Source organism: Phalaenopsis equestris, unplaced genomic scaffold (genome assembly GCF_001263595.1).
Source record: "Phalaenopsis equestris unplaced genomic scaffold, ASM126359v1 Scaffold000094, whole genome shotgun sequence".
NCBI classification, from domain to species: domain Eukaryota; kingdom Viridiplantae; phylum Streptophyta; class Magnoliopsida; order Asparagales; family Orchidaceae; genus Phalaenopsis; species Phalaenopsis equestris.
Genome location: NW_018164536.1, coordinates 2,223,899 through 2,238,969, shown reverse-complemented (window position 1 = coordinate 2,238,969; position 15,071 = coordinate 2,223,899). Strand labels below are relative to the sequence as shown.

Below are 15,071 nucleotides of genomic sequence, written 5' to 3'. Positions count from 1 at the left end.
GAGGGCAAGCTTTAGAGAGGAGGAAAATAAATGACTTATTAGAGGGAGGAGGTGCATCGACTGGTTGTTTAGAGGCCAAAGGGGAAGAGATCAAATATTGGGAGTGGGGTGGAGTGCAAAAGAGAGCGAGAGTGTCAGAACCAGGGTGTGTAAACAAGAGCAAGGTCAAGGGCTTTTGATCTACAAAGAGATTTTATTTATTATTATTAATAATTTTTTTAAGAGGGTGTAGATAGGATGAGATAACCTTACTCGAAGATGGCACACGTGCAGAATTTAGGATTTCCAAATTGAAGGGGTATGAGGATGCAACCAAGGATGGGAAACGGAGTGATACCCGTTCAGCTATATGGGAGATGGCAAGCTTTAGAGAGGAGGAAAATAAATGGCTTATTAGAGGGAGGAGGTGCATCGACTGGTTGTTTAGAGGCCAAAGGGGGAGAGATCAAATATTGGGAGTGGGGTGGATTTAGTTGTATTTTCTCTTATGTATTTAGTAGTATTTTCTCCTTTTTTTGGAACCATTTGATATTGTAGTTTTTGTGTGGGTTTGGTGCCATTTTTTGGGACCTCCTGCAATCTCTATTTGTACCCTACTTTTTATTTAATATATATATATATATATATGTATATATAAATATATCTCTGAATTTTCGAGCTTGACTTATCTGAAGTTACATTGCTTGGTATGACATATGTGTAAGTCAACATGCCTCATCTTGAAGGGTAGTGTTGGCATAGAATTATATTTCATAACATGGCTTTTCATATTAAGCAAATGATTTATATTATTTGGGTGTACCCAAGAACAATTTAGTTACCAAACCAAATTGGGAGGATTTCCAGTGAATAAGAAACCAATTTTCCCGTCAAACAATTCTCAAATAACTTATGAATTCAGCCACCTTAATTCATCTTTTAAGAAAACCAATATAAATTGTATAAAAAAATGAGGGGGGAGGGAGACAAGAAATTATGAGCATGATCTATGATACTCCACTATGATGAGCAATAATGGATGTCAACATACCAATCCTATACCACGGTAGAGTGAACTGTTGTGCAGGAAAAACCATGTTCCTTCCTCAAAATAAGGTTCATAAATACACAAAGGCTGACCGGTCCGCTCAAGCTCCTTCTCATCAGTTTCATGTAATTCGTTTTTTGCTCTGTCAGCTCTTTTAGCACTTCGATATACTTCCTCCCAAGTTGCATGAGGCTGATCAGCCCTGTTCTTCAACTGAATAAATTTCAACAGATTACAGTATATCTTTGGAAAAATAACGAAACGGACTAAAAAATTGACAAGAATTAATATGGACGAAAATAACTTTTTTCTCACCCCACCTCTTCTTCTTCTAACCTTTTTCTAACATTAACTGCCTCAATCATCTTTTCTTCTTTCCAATTTATGAAGGAAAATGATTCATCCAACCTTGAATTGGTATTAGCATCAGCTTCTGTATGAGTTTGATTCCATTCTAGTTTATCCAAAAATTCATACTTTCTCCTTTTCTCATTTAGATTGTCCAAAGCACTTAAATTCTGAAACAGATGCCATTGCCACTCCTCTTTCATTTTTGAAGGTATCTCCGTAATTGCTTTTGGAAGAGAAATGTCGGATGGAAACAAGAGAACGTTTTCCAGTAACCAAGAATAGCCTTGAATAGTTTCAGAGACCATTAAATTTCTTGCTTGCCTTTGGCCTACTAATGCAATTTGCTTTGCCAAATAAGATAATTCCCCATTTGAAATTGCTCTACGAAGAAGCTGCATCAGCTTGCCAACGTTGCCTTTTGGGTAAAGAAACCCATTTACCCCATCCACAATCTAATTATCAAATTGATAGACATAGTTAGATAACTACATGACAAGTTAAGGAGTTGTAGTAGAACTTCCAGCAGAGAAATAGGTTTCAGTAACATACATATTTATTAATCATGTCGAGATCCGGAGCAACAACTAACTTTCCAAGACTCATAGCCTGCAACAAAACTGGCGGAAAAGATTGTTCCTCAAGAAAAGATGCATATATTACGACATCAGCTATACCAAGGAAACTGTAATCGTCAGCACCACCACCAATCTCGTGAACAACACCCTTTGGATAATCAAAATTTAAAGCAGTAATCTGCAAAATACGTAAGATATAATTTAAGAAGCAGGCAAAATTTAAAAACAGCTGACAATGCTTAAAATAAAATTTTAATGATTAGAATCAGGAATTCAACCGGAACACTACCTCAAGAGACATATTGTATGTGTTACTTGAGTTTCCATTTAATATTCCAACTTTCAGTATATGATAAGAATAGTTTTTAGAACGAAATTCATTCTGTAGCGGTGTCAGACCTTGCAATACAAGTGCTTGCTCCAACCACATACCACTGTATTCAAATTTACTTCCAACTAAAGCAATGATAAAATCCTCTGAACTATAATTGGTATCAATTCTTAAATTGCTGTCGTTGTGTGCAGCAATAAAAGTATCTGCCATCCATGCCTCAGAAACTGAACTTGGAATAACAAAGTAGTTGCCCACGTCAAATGCTGAAAACATAAGCTGGAAGATCAAAAGAAAATTATAGACCATTATTATAAAAGCATTATCTAGGATCAATATAACAACTAGACCTTTTTAAACAGGAAAATTAAAGAATAATTACTGGTAAAAAATAGTTTGTAAAAACTACGACATTAGTCCTGCTAAAAACTTGCTTCCATTGACTAAAAACCCCGGAGTGGCTGTTTTTGGCATAGGAACTCAAACGGATAGCCAGGGAAGGCTCTTGTATAGTCCATATGACAGGTACAGACTTAAAAGGCTCCTGCAAAAAACTGTGAAACCGTATAAATGCTCTCTTTCCACACAAAAAAGGTGCTGTGCTTGATTATTCACAGAAAAAGTAAAAGAATAACAGGCACAACAGACCAAGTGAAACAAACCAAAACAAAGATCTAAAGCTGTAAAAATGTTCTCCTTCCACATAAAGATAAATAATTTCTGCTAGCAATTGCTCTGTCTAATATGCCAAAATGAATCCGCACGCAGTGCAAAACGTAGCATAAAAAAAAAAAATACCATGCCAATAAACTATTGGTATAAAGATGAATTACATAACTGACTTTATCATCATTAACTTTTTTCCCAACTTAATCGGTTCAGCTAAATAAAATAAATAAAATTAACCGATGCCCAGTAATCACAGGTCCTTATTGTGCCTCGATTTGGGTTCCCTCCAATAGAAACTGCAGCAAATGATCCTGGTGTTTGTTCAGATGTATTTCATATTAGTTACAACTGAACAAAAACAAGTGTTTGCATCATGCTTTCAGCAATTTTGGCAACATAACAAGATTCAGCAAATGCAACGAAATCTACTGCAGACATATCTGATCTGAAACCCACAATACACAGTTAATAGGATTCACCTAAAACGATAATTATCATTTATGTATAAAGTTTATATTTCACTGCATGGAAAACTGTATTAGGCCTGTTGGCCTCGCTTTCGGTCGAGGTGTAGTTTTCCCCTCCTTAGTAGCCTAGGATCTAGCCGCAGGACCTTTCTGTCGACTACTTCTAGAAAACTAGTGAAGGAGCCCTCCCCGTTAGCAATTCTAGACTTTTCTTCGCTCGACTTGACGTTCCATGTAAGTATTCTTGACCGCTATTGCTTAGCATGTAAGGCTACTCCAAAAGAACTCAGGAAGCATTCGTATAGGACTGTCGGCCTTAGGATTGACTCTACTCGTTGATTTGGCGCCGCTGCGCTCTTTGTCGTCCTGTTTAATCGAATTCAAGCCGAAGTTTTGATAGGATTTGGACCGCAACGTGTTTTTAACCAGATCGACGACGAGGTTGCTCGGACGATTCCGGATGACGAAATGGACTACGCCGACGCGTCTGGAACGTCGATTTTGCTTAGGAGAGACGTTTGTTTCGTCGCGAGGGTATTTCTGGAGAGGGAGATGTGTTTATGTTTAATTTATAATAATAAATAATATTTTATTATTATTTATTATAAATAAAACTTGTAAACCTAATCCCTAATTTCATTTCCCCTCTCGCTCGTGCGTCTGTCCCTCTCGCGTCTCTGCTCTATCCGCTGTGCCCACAGTCGCCCATCCCGCCTCACCTTTCGTTGGCTCCTCGAGCCGCAAACAGTATGGTCGAGCCCCCTATGCTCGATCTCTGCGGGAATTTTTCAATCATTGGCTTCTTCTTCCCTTAGCGTATATCAGAGCTCCTCTGTGAAGCTTCAAGGGGCCGAAAATCATTTTCAGGGGAGGATCTTTCTCTATCACTCTCCTCTCTTGTTGCCTTGTTGTTGGAGAAAGGTGTTGGCGAGGGAATACTTTTCTGCAATTCCTTTTGTGATTCTACTTTAAGGAGGTACTTCCCTCTCCCCCTGTGCGTTACCTGTTTTCAGTCCTGCATTGTGCCTTGCCTGTACTCGACTCTGCTCTCTGTCGAGCCCCGTTAGCATGCTAGAATAGGAAGATTACTATTTGTCTCATTCCTAAACATTTTCTAACTTATTTTTTTTATACATTTGTTATGTGGGAATGGCATTTAAAAGCTTGAGGGTGTGTATTTCCTTCTCCCTTCCTTTCTCTGTGCTTTACTGGCTCTCGGTTACGACCTTGTAAACATGTTCTAACTTATTCTTTATACATTTGTTATGTGGGAATGGCATTTAAAAGCTTGAGGGTGTGTATTTCCTTCTCCCTCCCTTTCTCGGTGCTTTACTGGCTCTCGGTTATGGCCTTGTCGAGCCTCTGATGATGATCTTGTGGTGTGGTGCTAGAAGTTATATTTGGTTAAGCAATGTGGCATACTATTAGTCCTTTCTTTTACTTTGCTTATCTAAAGTGCTGAAGTTATGACATGTTTCCTATCTCCCAAGGCATACTTATATTGGAAGTAATTAAGAGGATAGTTTGAAATAATTTGGCCCTTCTCATAAGCATGTTAGTATATTTATTATGAAGCTTTCATCCACTTTCACTCAAACCATGTGGTAGTTCTATTTTGAGACGTCTTAAAGGCATGAAAATATTGCTCTAACTTTTATTATGGCTTAGTATTGGAGGTCTCAATTGCAGCTTGGTTTTCGACCCTTGCTGGGTTCGGGTTTTGGCCTTGCTTGGCTCGGTTTGGTCTTTAACTAGTCTGGAATTTGGTGAAAAACATGGTTTGGCTTTGGTTTTGTGTTGAATCTCGGTTCTTGCCTATTGGGGGTTCTTCCTTTTTCTTGCTTTGGTGACTCGATTTCTTATTTTGGGAAGATTTGGGTGTTGGTTTTATTGAAGCTTGGCTTTTGCTTTGGTTAAAAGTATTATCTTAACACATTTAAGCTCCTCATTGGAACTTTAAGGAACTGGTTTTGGCTTTATGGCGAGTTCTGATTGTGCTTTATGAGGACCTGGCTTTAGCTTCTCTTGTTTAGGCTTAAACTGCTTGGATGATCGTGGGGAGAGTAAGTGTGTCATTTCAAAGAGATTGAGGGTATTTTACACTCTCTTGTGTATGTCAAAGTTCTTGTGGAATGAATTTGAGTTGCTTTAGTCATGGACTTTGTCTTGTGCCTTGGACTTAGCCTAGGTCGTGAGCCTTCCCTTTCCCTTTGCCTCGTGTCTTGGCTTGGGTCTTGGCTGTGAGCCTTGCTTACAATGCTTTGGAGTTGGTTTGGACTGCCCTGTTTGTCGTGGCCATGAGTCCTTCCCTTCTTTAAGTCCTAACCGTGGGTCTCTCTCTTTTATATTGGCCTTGTTTTGCTTTGGTCGTGAGTCACCTTTAGGAGTTTATTCGGGTCTGGAGCTAGATGGTGCTGATATTGGCTTTTACCCGTGAATTTTCTTGGCTTTACCTCACTTTAACCTCAGTGCACCGATACAGGCTGTGGGTCTTACACCTCAGTGCATTGGAAAAATTTTGTGTTTGTTTGATTGTGAGGCTATGGATTAATTTGGGAGTTGGGAGATTTTGATATCAACTTGGGGTTTGGAGGATTTGCAAGTCTTATTTGGGAGAGCATTTGGTTGATTTGATTAATCTTATGTCTTTGAGGTTTGAAAAATCAGCGCAAAGTAGCTTTTTATGTTTGTTAGGAATGACCCTGGGTCATACTCTTCCAGATCTTTTCGATAGGAATTTTGAGAACTGATCTACTCTCATTTTCGGTGTTTTAGATGGATCGGTGCATTCTCTCTCTCACCTCATTTTTGTTTTTTTTCTTTTCTTGCTTCTTGGTTCGGTTTTTTATGCTTATGTCTGACGCATAAGTGTCCACGTATAGCTTTTTCTTATACGTGAAATCATCAAGCAAGTTCACAAGTAGTTTGTTTTGGGGCGTAGGGTGGTGATGATAAAGGCACACTGAAGATAGAGCATAAAGATGTTTTATCCTATAACATCAAGATCTAGGTATTTTATGAACAATAGGATAACGGTATCGTTCACCGACAAAAGTCTAGCGGGAGTTGGCTCGAACCTCCTCAGGTGGTTGACAGTCCCACGTCTGACAGCGTAATCGACTTGTGAACAATAAAAATTATTAAAACTTATTTCAAAAAAATAAAAATATATTTTTCGCTATAAAATAAAATTTAATGCTCTTTTTTTTTAGACCTATGTGCATGTCAAAAACATAAATTTTAAAATACATTTTAAAATTGATTGTTCACCTGACGAATACTTGTTTAGGCTGGGAAATAGCCCTCTAGGTGAGGTTCAAGACACACTTCTAGACAAGTGGTGGGTTTCGAGTATCTATATATATCTGAGCCTAGCCCCACATGCGTGCTTGCGGTCCCCCTTACTCGAACTTTTTTTGTTTTATCGAAGCTTTGGGACAGAGCACTCGTGTTTCTTTTCTTTTCTTTTGGGAATTCTCCAAGATTTTTGAAGATTTTTACTTGAGTCTTTTCTCATTGATTTTCTCGAGTTTTCTGTCATGAGTCATTGTTACACTCTTCTTCGGATTTCCTGGATGACGTTTCTTCCAGACTTCGCTTTTTGCGATGCATTTCAGCTTGTTATATTTAAGAAACAGCGGATCTCACGGGTGTACAGGTTTGTTTTACATTTACAGCACTTTATTTCCTTGTTTATACCTGCTACTGTCCTGTACGGCATGTTATACTATTCATGTTTCTACCTGCTACTAATCTTCCTGTACAGCATGTTATACTATTCATGTTTTTATCTGCTACTGTAATGCACAGCATGTTATACTATTCTTGTTTCTACCTGCTACCATTCTACATGCATCCTACTGTTTGTCTTGTACTGCACATTTTATATCATATAGTCTTAAGCATGTCTTCCTTTTATATAGGATGTTTAGAAGACTATTATCATAGGGTCGTTTGAAATCATAATTGGACACCCTAGAAAACTTAAACTCGTCACGAGAAGGAGTTTGGAACTAGCGCGGTGGGCAGCACGATAATCTTCAACAGCAAAACATGTCTTCCCCAGCTAAATCATTCATTCCCTAGAAATTAAAACAACAATCCATAGGATTTTGAGGTTGTTCGCCTAGCGCAACATAAATCCTCAACCTTTTCGTTAGGCATTTGTATAGCTCTGCTATATGATCTAAGCTCTAACTCGTTTTAGGATTTTGAGGTTGTCGTTCGTTACGACCTAAATCATCACACCTTCCAGGCTATTTGTGTGATCGTTCCACACGAATGTAAGCCCTAATTAAATAAAATTGGCAGGATGAAACATTTGAATTTTTTTACCTCAAAATTGAAGCCAAACCATAGGATAAACTAGGAAGTCACTGAGGATCTCCTCTGGATCTGTGGCATCCCCTAGTTCTTCTACCATTGGACTCTGTAATAAATATTCTAAATTTGAGTCATTCCCATTTCACACATCTTTGTCCGATTTCGTTGAAAAGTCCTATCATTTTGAAGTCCTTGAAGCTAATTTTTCCTGATTTTTATCGAGAGTATTCTTAAGTGATTTCAGTCATCTAAGATGTAATTAAATATAGAGGTTTGCCCTTATAAGAAGTTTTTCCGAACCCAGCTTAAAATAAACCCTATTTAATTTTTCATATTAAATAGGGGAATTTGTCGGCAAATAAAACGGTTTCGCAGACCAAACGGACGTCATATATATCGTAGTTTATTTGATCGAGTCTCATCCTCAAGTCTTGTGTTCATTCCTCGGGATAGATACAGGGTTTGAGGTAAAGCGCTCTTTCATTTAAATTATGAAAAATATGGGGTCAGTTTGATTTTCATATTTGATTTTAAAACTTAAATCTATATGTAAATTGAAACGTTCTTCCGAAGCGGGTGACGGGATTTCGAATCCGGTGACCGACAGCTTCTACGGACAACTCCTCCCCCAAACCCCCACACTTGTTATCGCCGACAAGGCCATACCAAAATTTCTTCAGTGGATGCGGATGATTTTCCTTCCCGACAACTTCTAAACATATAGCAGTAATTGCATGTGAATCCCCTCAATTAAATCATGTTGCGAGGTTATCTTTACATCCGGTTGTTCTACCTGTAGATCAATCACAAATAATAAAGTATGAATATAGCTAAGTTTTGCAAGTACGTAAACGTCCTTTTAGTTAACCTTTTTTCTACTAATAGCCATTTACAAGTTATGGCCCGTTTATCTAATATTGTTTTCATCCTAAGTTCCCTCTTTACGCTTGAAGGTCCATTTGCAACAGTCAATCTTTTTTCCTTCATGGAGTTTAGCAAAGTCTAAAGTACCAAATTTTTTTCAGAAAACTCCAGCTCATATATCATAAGCTATGGTCCAGTAATTCAATTCTCTTTCTAGTGACAACTTTCTCAAAAATGGATCGCCAAAGGGGGTGCCTAGTCACTAGCCTTCCTACAGCAAACTGAGCATTTAGAATTCCGGTGCCCAAATTGGCGACTTCAACCCGAGCGAGCGGAAATACAGCCCTCGGAAGAGACGCTATGGCGTCAGGCACTGTTTGTACGTAGTTAAGAATTTAAACCCTCGTTTCATGACGGATCATACTCTTGTGCGGTGTATTCTCGACGGTTTGTAATATGAGCAAATTTGTGAGGAGTGTGGCGAAGGTGGATTTCAACGAGTGCTTTATCTTGCAAGATCAGGAGAGAAAGAAACGTGAATTGCTATAAGTTTCAATGGTGTAGAGAGTGAATCTGAGTGGTAAAACCTTTCATGGTGAAATGTTTTGGTGTGGTGTGGCTCCGTGGTTTTTTTCCGTTCTTAGATTTGTCCACATTAAATCATTGTATTTTTTTTGGATTTTTTTTGTGTGCACTTTTGTTTAATTTATTGTCTCAGATCTCTTGAATTGGCGTGTTTTTCCACAGTATGGTTTTGATTGTAAATTGATCAAATCTAAAGTATCCATCCCAACACCTTATAGCTATCAAGAAGCGCTCTCAAAATACGAAAGATGAGAATGAGAAAAGGCAAATAAGTTTTTTTAAATATGAAAAAAATAATCTACAACAAAAAGGTGTGAATTTATTACTAGAAAAGTTCATGAAAAACAAGGTTCATCCGTTAGCCTGCATCAAAAAAACTAAGTGAAAAAGGTGTGAATTTATTACTAGAAAAGTTCATGACAAACAAGGTTCATCCGTTAGCCTGCATCAAAAAACCATTTAAAATATTGGAGCTATTGCTCTAAAAGCAATATAAAACATCAGAGCTATCACACCATAGAAAGAAGCAATCATCACTTTGCAACTAGCTAGTAAAGAGGAGCGCTACAAATTCAGGTTCAAAAACAACTATTTTCATGGTAAAATACCAAAAATCAATAATGAAAGTGCATATTCCATCCTCATGAACAAGAAACCCCAAATTAATGCTTCAAATCATAAAATGGAACATGATTAAAGTCGCATTTACCATGAAATAACAAGCCCTGCCTGGACGGAACTCACAAGAACGCCGCTGTAGCTGCAAAAAGCAATTTTAATCACGATTTAAAAATAAATTCTAAAACTTTTTTATAGTTAAACTAAAGAAACGTAAGAGATAATTTATCCCATGTGAAACGAAAAATATGTTACTCCATATAGTAAAGCAAATCAGCTGATTTCCTTACTCTAACCAATTTATAGTAAATCCTTGTTTCATGCCTAATGGCAAGATGTTAACTTGGATCCCGATGGCTCTCCACACAGTATGTACAGTGCCATCTTGGAATGAAAAAACCTGAGCAAAGCACAGAAAGGCAAACTGGAATGTTATGATCAAGTACAATCCTTCATTCATTTCTATGAGAATACGTAAAAGAAACTACCACATCAATCATCTTCATAAACCATTTATCCAAAGAAACGCTCAATCTATCTCAAAAGGATTTATTGCTGCATCACAAAGCAAGCTTAATTTAGCGAGTGTCCTCCCGCATAATATGTGTTACATCATGCAACACACAAAGCTCTTACTATTAAGAAATTTTTTCCTAATCCATAGAAAAAAAGTTAAGACTAAAGTCCTGGCATAAAAATCCCAGAAGATTCAAAAACAACTAGTAACTACAGAAATGTTAGTATTTTCTTTTCTAGATAGTAAAATCTTATATTTCCTTCAGCGAAGATCGGTCAACCATAATTTGGACCCCAATGACAGACAAGTAGGGGTGGTTAGGGCATAGATTCTATTAGGAACTGTTTCACAAAATAAGTGCAAACAATAGAAAAGAAAATGAAATAACTTTTTGGGTGTCTGCCTTGATATGAAATTGTTGCAGTCACTTTACATCAAACCTCCTAAGCTCTTTCTTTGATGAATTAAAGACAATTAATGGCAATCAAATTGATTGCATTTACATAGAAGGATTTTGTTTAGCTTTACAACCACCTTAAAGCACCTGCAAACATCCTAACTATGTTAGCAAGATCACACCGTCTCCTATGTTACCTGCAGTACAGTTTCCATAGCAATACACCTGAGCTTTACTTCTTCTTAAGTGTAGATTTGCAACTAAATTTTGTCGGACAGAAAAACAAACTGTTGCAAGATATAGTAATAACAAATTCCCTCTACCATGAAAAATAGACTTCTAAGAAACGGTTTCTACATTAACTCTTCTGGAAAGGAGTTGTATCAGCCCCAGAACATATATTTAAAGATTCTTAAGAAAAAGCAAATTGTTTGTCCTTCAATGATTCACAGGTGGCCAATTTAGAATCAAAGTATCATACTGCTTCAATTTAATCCCTCATCTCTACAAAATTGATCCAAATTAGTCTCTCAAGAACTAAATTGGAAACGATTTTGTATAGTCCAAAGACTAAATTGGGATCAATTTTGTCTCACAATATCTATTGTATTGTCGATAGACTAAATTGGAGATATGTAAAAATTTAGGCTAACTTGGACACAAACAAATGGTTGGATAACTTTTTGGAATTTAATCTCAATGGTTGAAAAAATGCTAACAAAACTACTAACCATTTGCTAAGAAAAAAGACTGAAATATCCTTAATAAAATAATCAAATCACTATAAGGTCTAAAAGATATAAAATAACTAAAAAAAACAATAACAACATATTAATAATTTATGTCAACATTAATTGCCTCATTCACAAAGCTTTACTCTAGAAAGTGATGGCGACCATATACTCAAAGTAAACTATACGCCCCATCAACTATGAATCATCAAATGATAAATGGCGCTTCCATTGCAATAGAGAATAATGTGACCTTCAAGAAGTGCCAAATATCTCATTTTTAACTAGAAAATTGATGTCTTTATGAATGATATTTAAATCCTTTGAGCATAAGAAAATAAAAAATAAAAATACAGCAAAAAAAAGGGATTGATGCCATTCAAAATATGATGGAAGCTTGTTTGATATCTATATTCTCATTTTTTATCCTCTCCTTTTTATGTTCTCGAATTCTTTTTATATATTAGAACATCTTACTTTAATGAAAACAGGGCATTGTTCAAGAGAACAATAAGTATAACCATTCAAGAGCACAGTAATGTGCATGTTGACCTCATTTTTGTGAGGTTTTCCTTCTTCCTAGAGCCTGAGATCTAGCTCTAGGAGTTTCATTTTGACTATCTTAGAAAACCAGCATTGAAACATGTCCCCTTAGAAATTCCAAAACACTTCCTACTGGTCAAAATGTTTTGGCAACCGTCGAAATTGATCTAACTAATGCTCATTTGAAAAACGGACATTATATTGTATTCAAAACATTGAAATTACCCAATGTGGAGTCTTTCATGATTGAAAGGAGCAAGCATAGCATGAACGACATGCTAACAGTGAGACCTGCATAATTCAGGTTCAAATTATCTTAACTGTCACCGAAGCAGCTCAAATGATCTTTGATTGTAAAATGGATCACACAAGTACATCCGTAACACCAATTTTAGTAGGAAATGACACTCATATTGCCAAATTTCGGGAAATGACACATATTGTCATATTTCCGACACGATAAAATTTGCACGCAAATTGATGAATTCATCAAAATGACCTCCGACAGCGAAATGGACCGCGCCAGCGCGCGGAAAATTTGCACGCAAATTGATGAATTCATCAAAACGACCTCCGACAGCGAAATGGACCGCGCCAGCGCGTCCGGAACGTCAGAATTACCCAAAAATTATACTAATTTTGTTATATTTCGACGCATGAATGAAAGACACATCAATTTTTTTTTCAAATTTTTTGATATTTTTATAGTTATATCATTAATTATAATCTAATTAAAACCTAAACCCTATTTAGGTTTTCAACGCTTAACCCCTCATTCGAGCCATCTCAGGGCTCGATCCCGCGGCTCGTCTCCCTCCCGTCCGTGTGCCCTAGTTCCACTGTGAATCCATGCGGCTTTCCTTTGTCGTTCTTGCTCGCGACTCATCTCCTCGAGCTTCCCCTTGACTTTTTGGCTCTCCAATCGCAAGGAGGCGAGCTGGCCGACGTTCCTTCTACTCGAGGCTATACACTCTTCCCCTTTATTGTGACGCTTATTTTCTCTCTTCTTGATTGGTTGGTCAGTGTGGCTGTTAGGTGGAGGTCTATTTTCTCTTCTCTGCCTATGAAAAGGCGTCTGAGATTCTTTGTGTTGGGTTGTTGAAAACATTTGGAGAGAAAGGAGAGGTTGTGTTTTGTTGTGAGAGACTTTTAGGGAAGACAACTATTCTAAAATCTTCTCTAGATTTGTTTTCTCGTGCGCTTGGAGTGTGAAGTGTTCATGGAGAGCTGTTAACTTTGCCGAAAATCCTCTCTAAGCTATACTTTCTGGTGTCTGTGGTGTGGAGCATTCGAGGTTGTCGTTTCTTGAAGTTTTTAAGAGAAATATTTCTCTTGGAGTGGTTTTCCTGAAATTATTTTCAATTTTATTTTAAATCTGTTTGAAAAATGTATTCTCCTTCTCTCTATTCTATTTTATCTAGGACGGCATGTTGAGGCATCTCTATCCTCTTGCGAAAGTTAATGGAGGAATGGCTTAGTTTATTTTGAAGTCTAGGTATTGATACATGCTGGAAATTAATTTTTTTATAAGTTGGAAGATCATGTTTGGGGCTCATTTCTTGCTCTTCTTGCTGCCCCTTGTTAGAATACATGCTGGAAATTATTTTTTTATAAGTTGGAAGATCATGTTTGGGGCTCATTTCTTGCTCTTTTTGCTGCCCCTTGTTAGAATACATGCTGGAAATTATTTTTATGAGTTGGAAATTTATGTTTGGGGCTTGTTTCTTGCTTCTCTTGCTGCCCCTTATTAGAAAAAATGTTGGAAATGAAATGTTGAAGTCTTTTATTATTGTTATTTTCGAATCAAGGAAGTGTTGGCATTCATTTTTTTTAATGAGGAAATATGTTGGCCTTAGGGATGTATCCACACTTATATGTTTCCTTTTACTTGTTACTATTTGGAATATATTCTGAATGCAATATTTTGAAATATGAGATTTTAATAGAGTCGACTTTGATAGCTCTGTTTTGGCCCATTTGTTGGGTTCGGGTTTGGCTCTTTTGGGATTAGATTTTTGCTGGAAACCGCTCCTTATTTTGGCCCATCTGGTGATTTCGATTTGGCTCTTTTAGGATTGGATTTTTGCTCAAAAATATTCTCTGATTTCCTATTCTTGTTAGGTTCGATTTTTTATCTTTTGGAATGCATAAATGCTGAAAATTGTTGAGACCCATCTGCTGAGATTCGGCTTTGCCCTTGTGCTGGGCTCGGTTTTGCCTCTATTGGGTTCAGTTTCCCCGTGTTGGGTGGGTTTTGCCCCTGTGCTGGGTTGGTTTTGCCCCCTGTTCTTGGCTCGGTTTTGCCCTTTCTGCTGAGTTTGGTTTGCCCTTGTGCTGGGCTCTGTTTGCCCCTTCTTTGGGCTCAGTTTTGGTTCTTCTGAAATGCATAAATGCTGGAAATATTTTCTTTGTTTGTTCTCCCATTTGGTTGAGCTCGTTTTGTTCCTATGTTGGGCTTGGTTTGCCCCTAGACTGGGCTCGGTTTGGGCTCCTTTTTGGTGATTTATGTTGGCTGAAATCTCTTACTGTTTTAGACCATTTCTTGAGCTTGGTTTGCCCCTGTGTTGGGCTCGGCTTGCCCCTTTTTTAATTCTTAGGCCCGGTTTGAGCTCCTTTTTGGTAATTTATGTTTGGCTGAAATCTCTTACTGATTGGTCCATTCCTTGAGCTCGGATGGACCCCTTTGTTGTGCATGATCTGGTTGGGGCCTCCTCTTGAATGCCCCCCTCCTCTTGAGATTTTTATTCGTAATCAAGTTTGTCATCCAAAAAATGCATGAATTTTAATATCTAACTCTATGTGAGAGTATTTGATATGAGTGTTCTCATGTTTTATATGATAAAAGTGGGTTCGATCTCAATGATGTATAATAGCTTGTCCATTCACTCTCTTATGTATGTCAAATATAATACAATGGTAGTAGTACTTATGGTGGTTCCTTTATGTTGTCTTTGGGGCCTTCTTCTTTAACCCTACCCGTGGGTTTGTGTTGTGTTGGGTTCCTCCTTGCCATCTGTGGCCGTGAGCTTCTTATTGGGGGTTTGGCTGTGTTTGTTCTTGCTCCTACCCCTGA

The 15,071-nt window shown here is 37.5% G+C and overlaps 1 protein-coding gene across 1 annotated transcript in view; it reads right to left on the bottom strand.

The window, feature by feature from the left end:
- Positions 1-10,343, bottom strand: part of LOC110020175 — a 31,222-nt gene extending 20,879 nt beyond the window's left edge. Inside the window, exons 1-8 of the mRNA XM_020718181.1 lie at positions 10,299-10,343; positions 10,101-10,210; positions 9,902-9,952; positions 2,667-2,838; positions 2,243-2,563; positions 1,928-2,131; positions 1,348-1,830; positions 1,031-1,240 (exon numbers count right to left, since the gene is read on the bottom strand). Coding sequence (XP_020573840.1) covers positions 1,031-1,240; positions 1,348-1,830; positions 1,928-2,131; positions 2,243-2,563; positions 2,667-2,838; positions 9,902-9,952; positions 10,101-10,210; positions 10,299-10,316 — 1,569 coding nt within the window. The 5' untranslated portion in view covers positions 10,317-10,343. The remainder of the gene's footprint in view (positions 1-1,030; positions 1,241-1,347; positions 1,831-1,927; positions 2,132-2,242; positions 2,564-2,666; positions 2,839-9,901; positions 9,953-10,100; positions 10,211-10,298) is intronic.
- Positions 10,344-15,071: the final 4,728 nt, after the last annotated feature.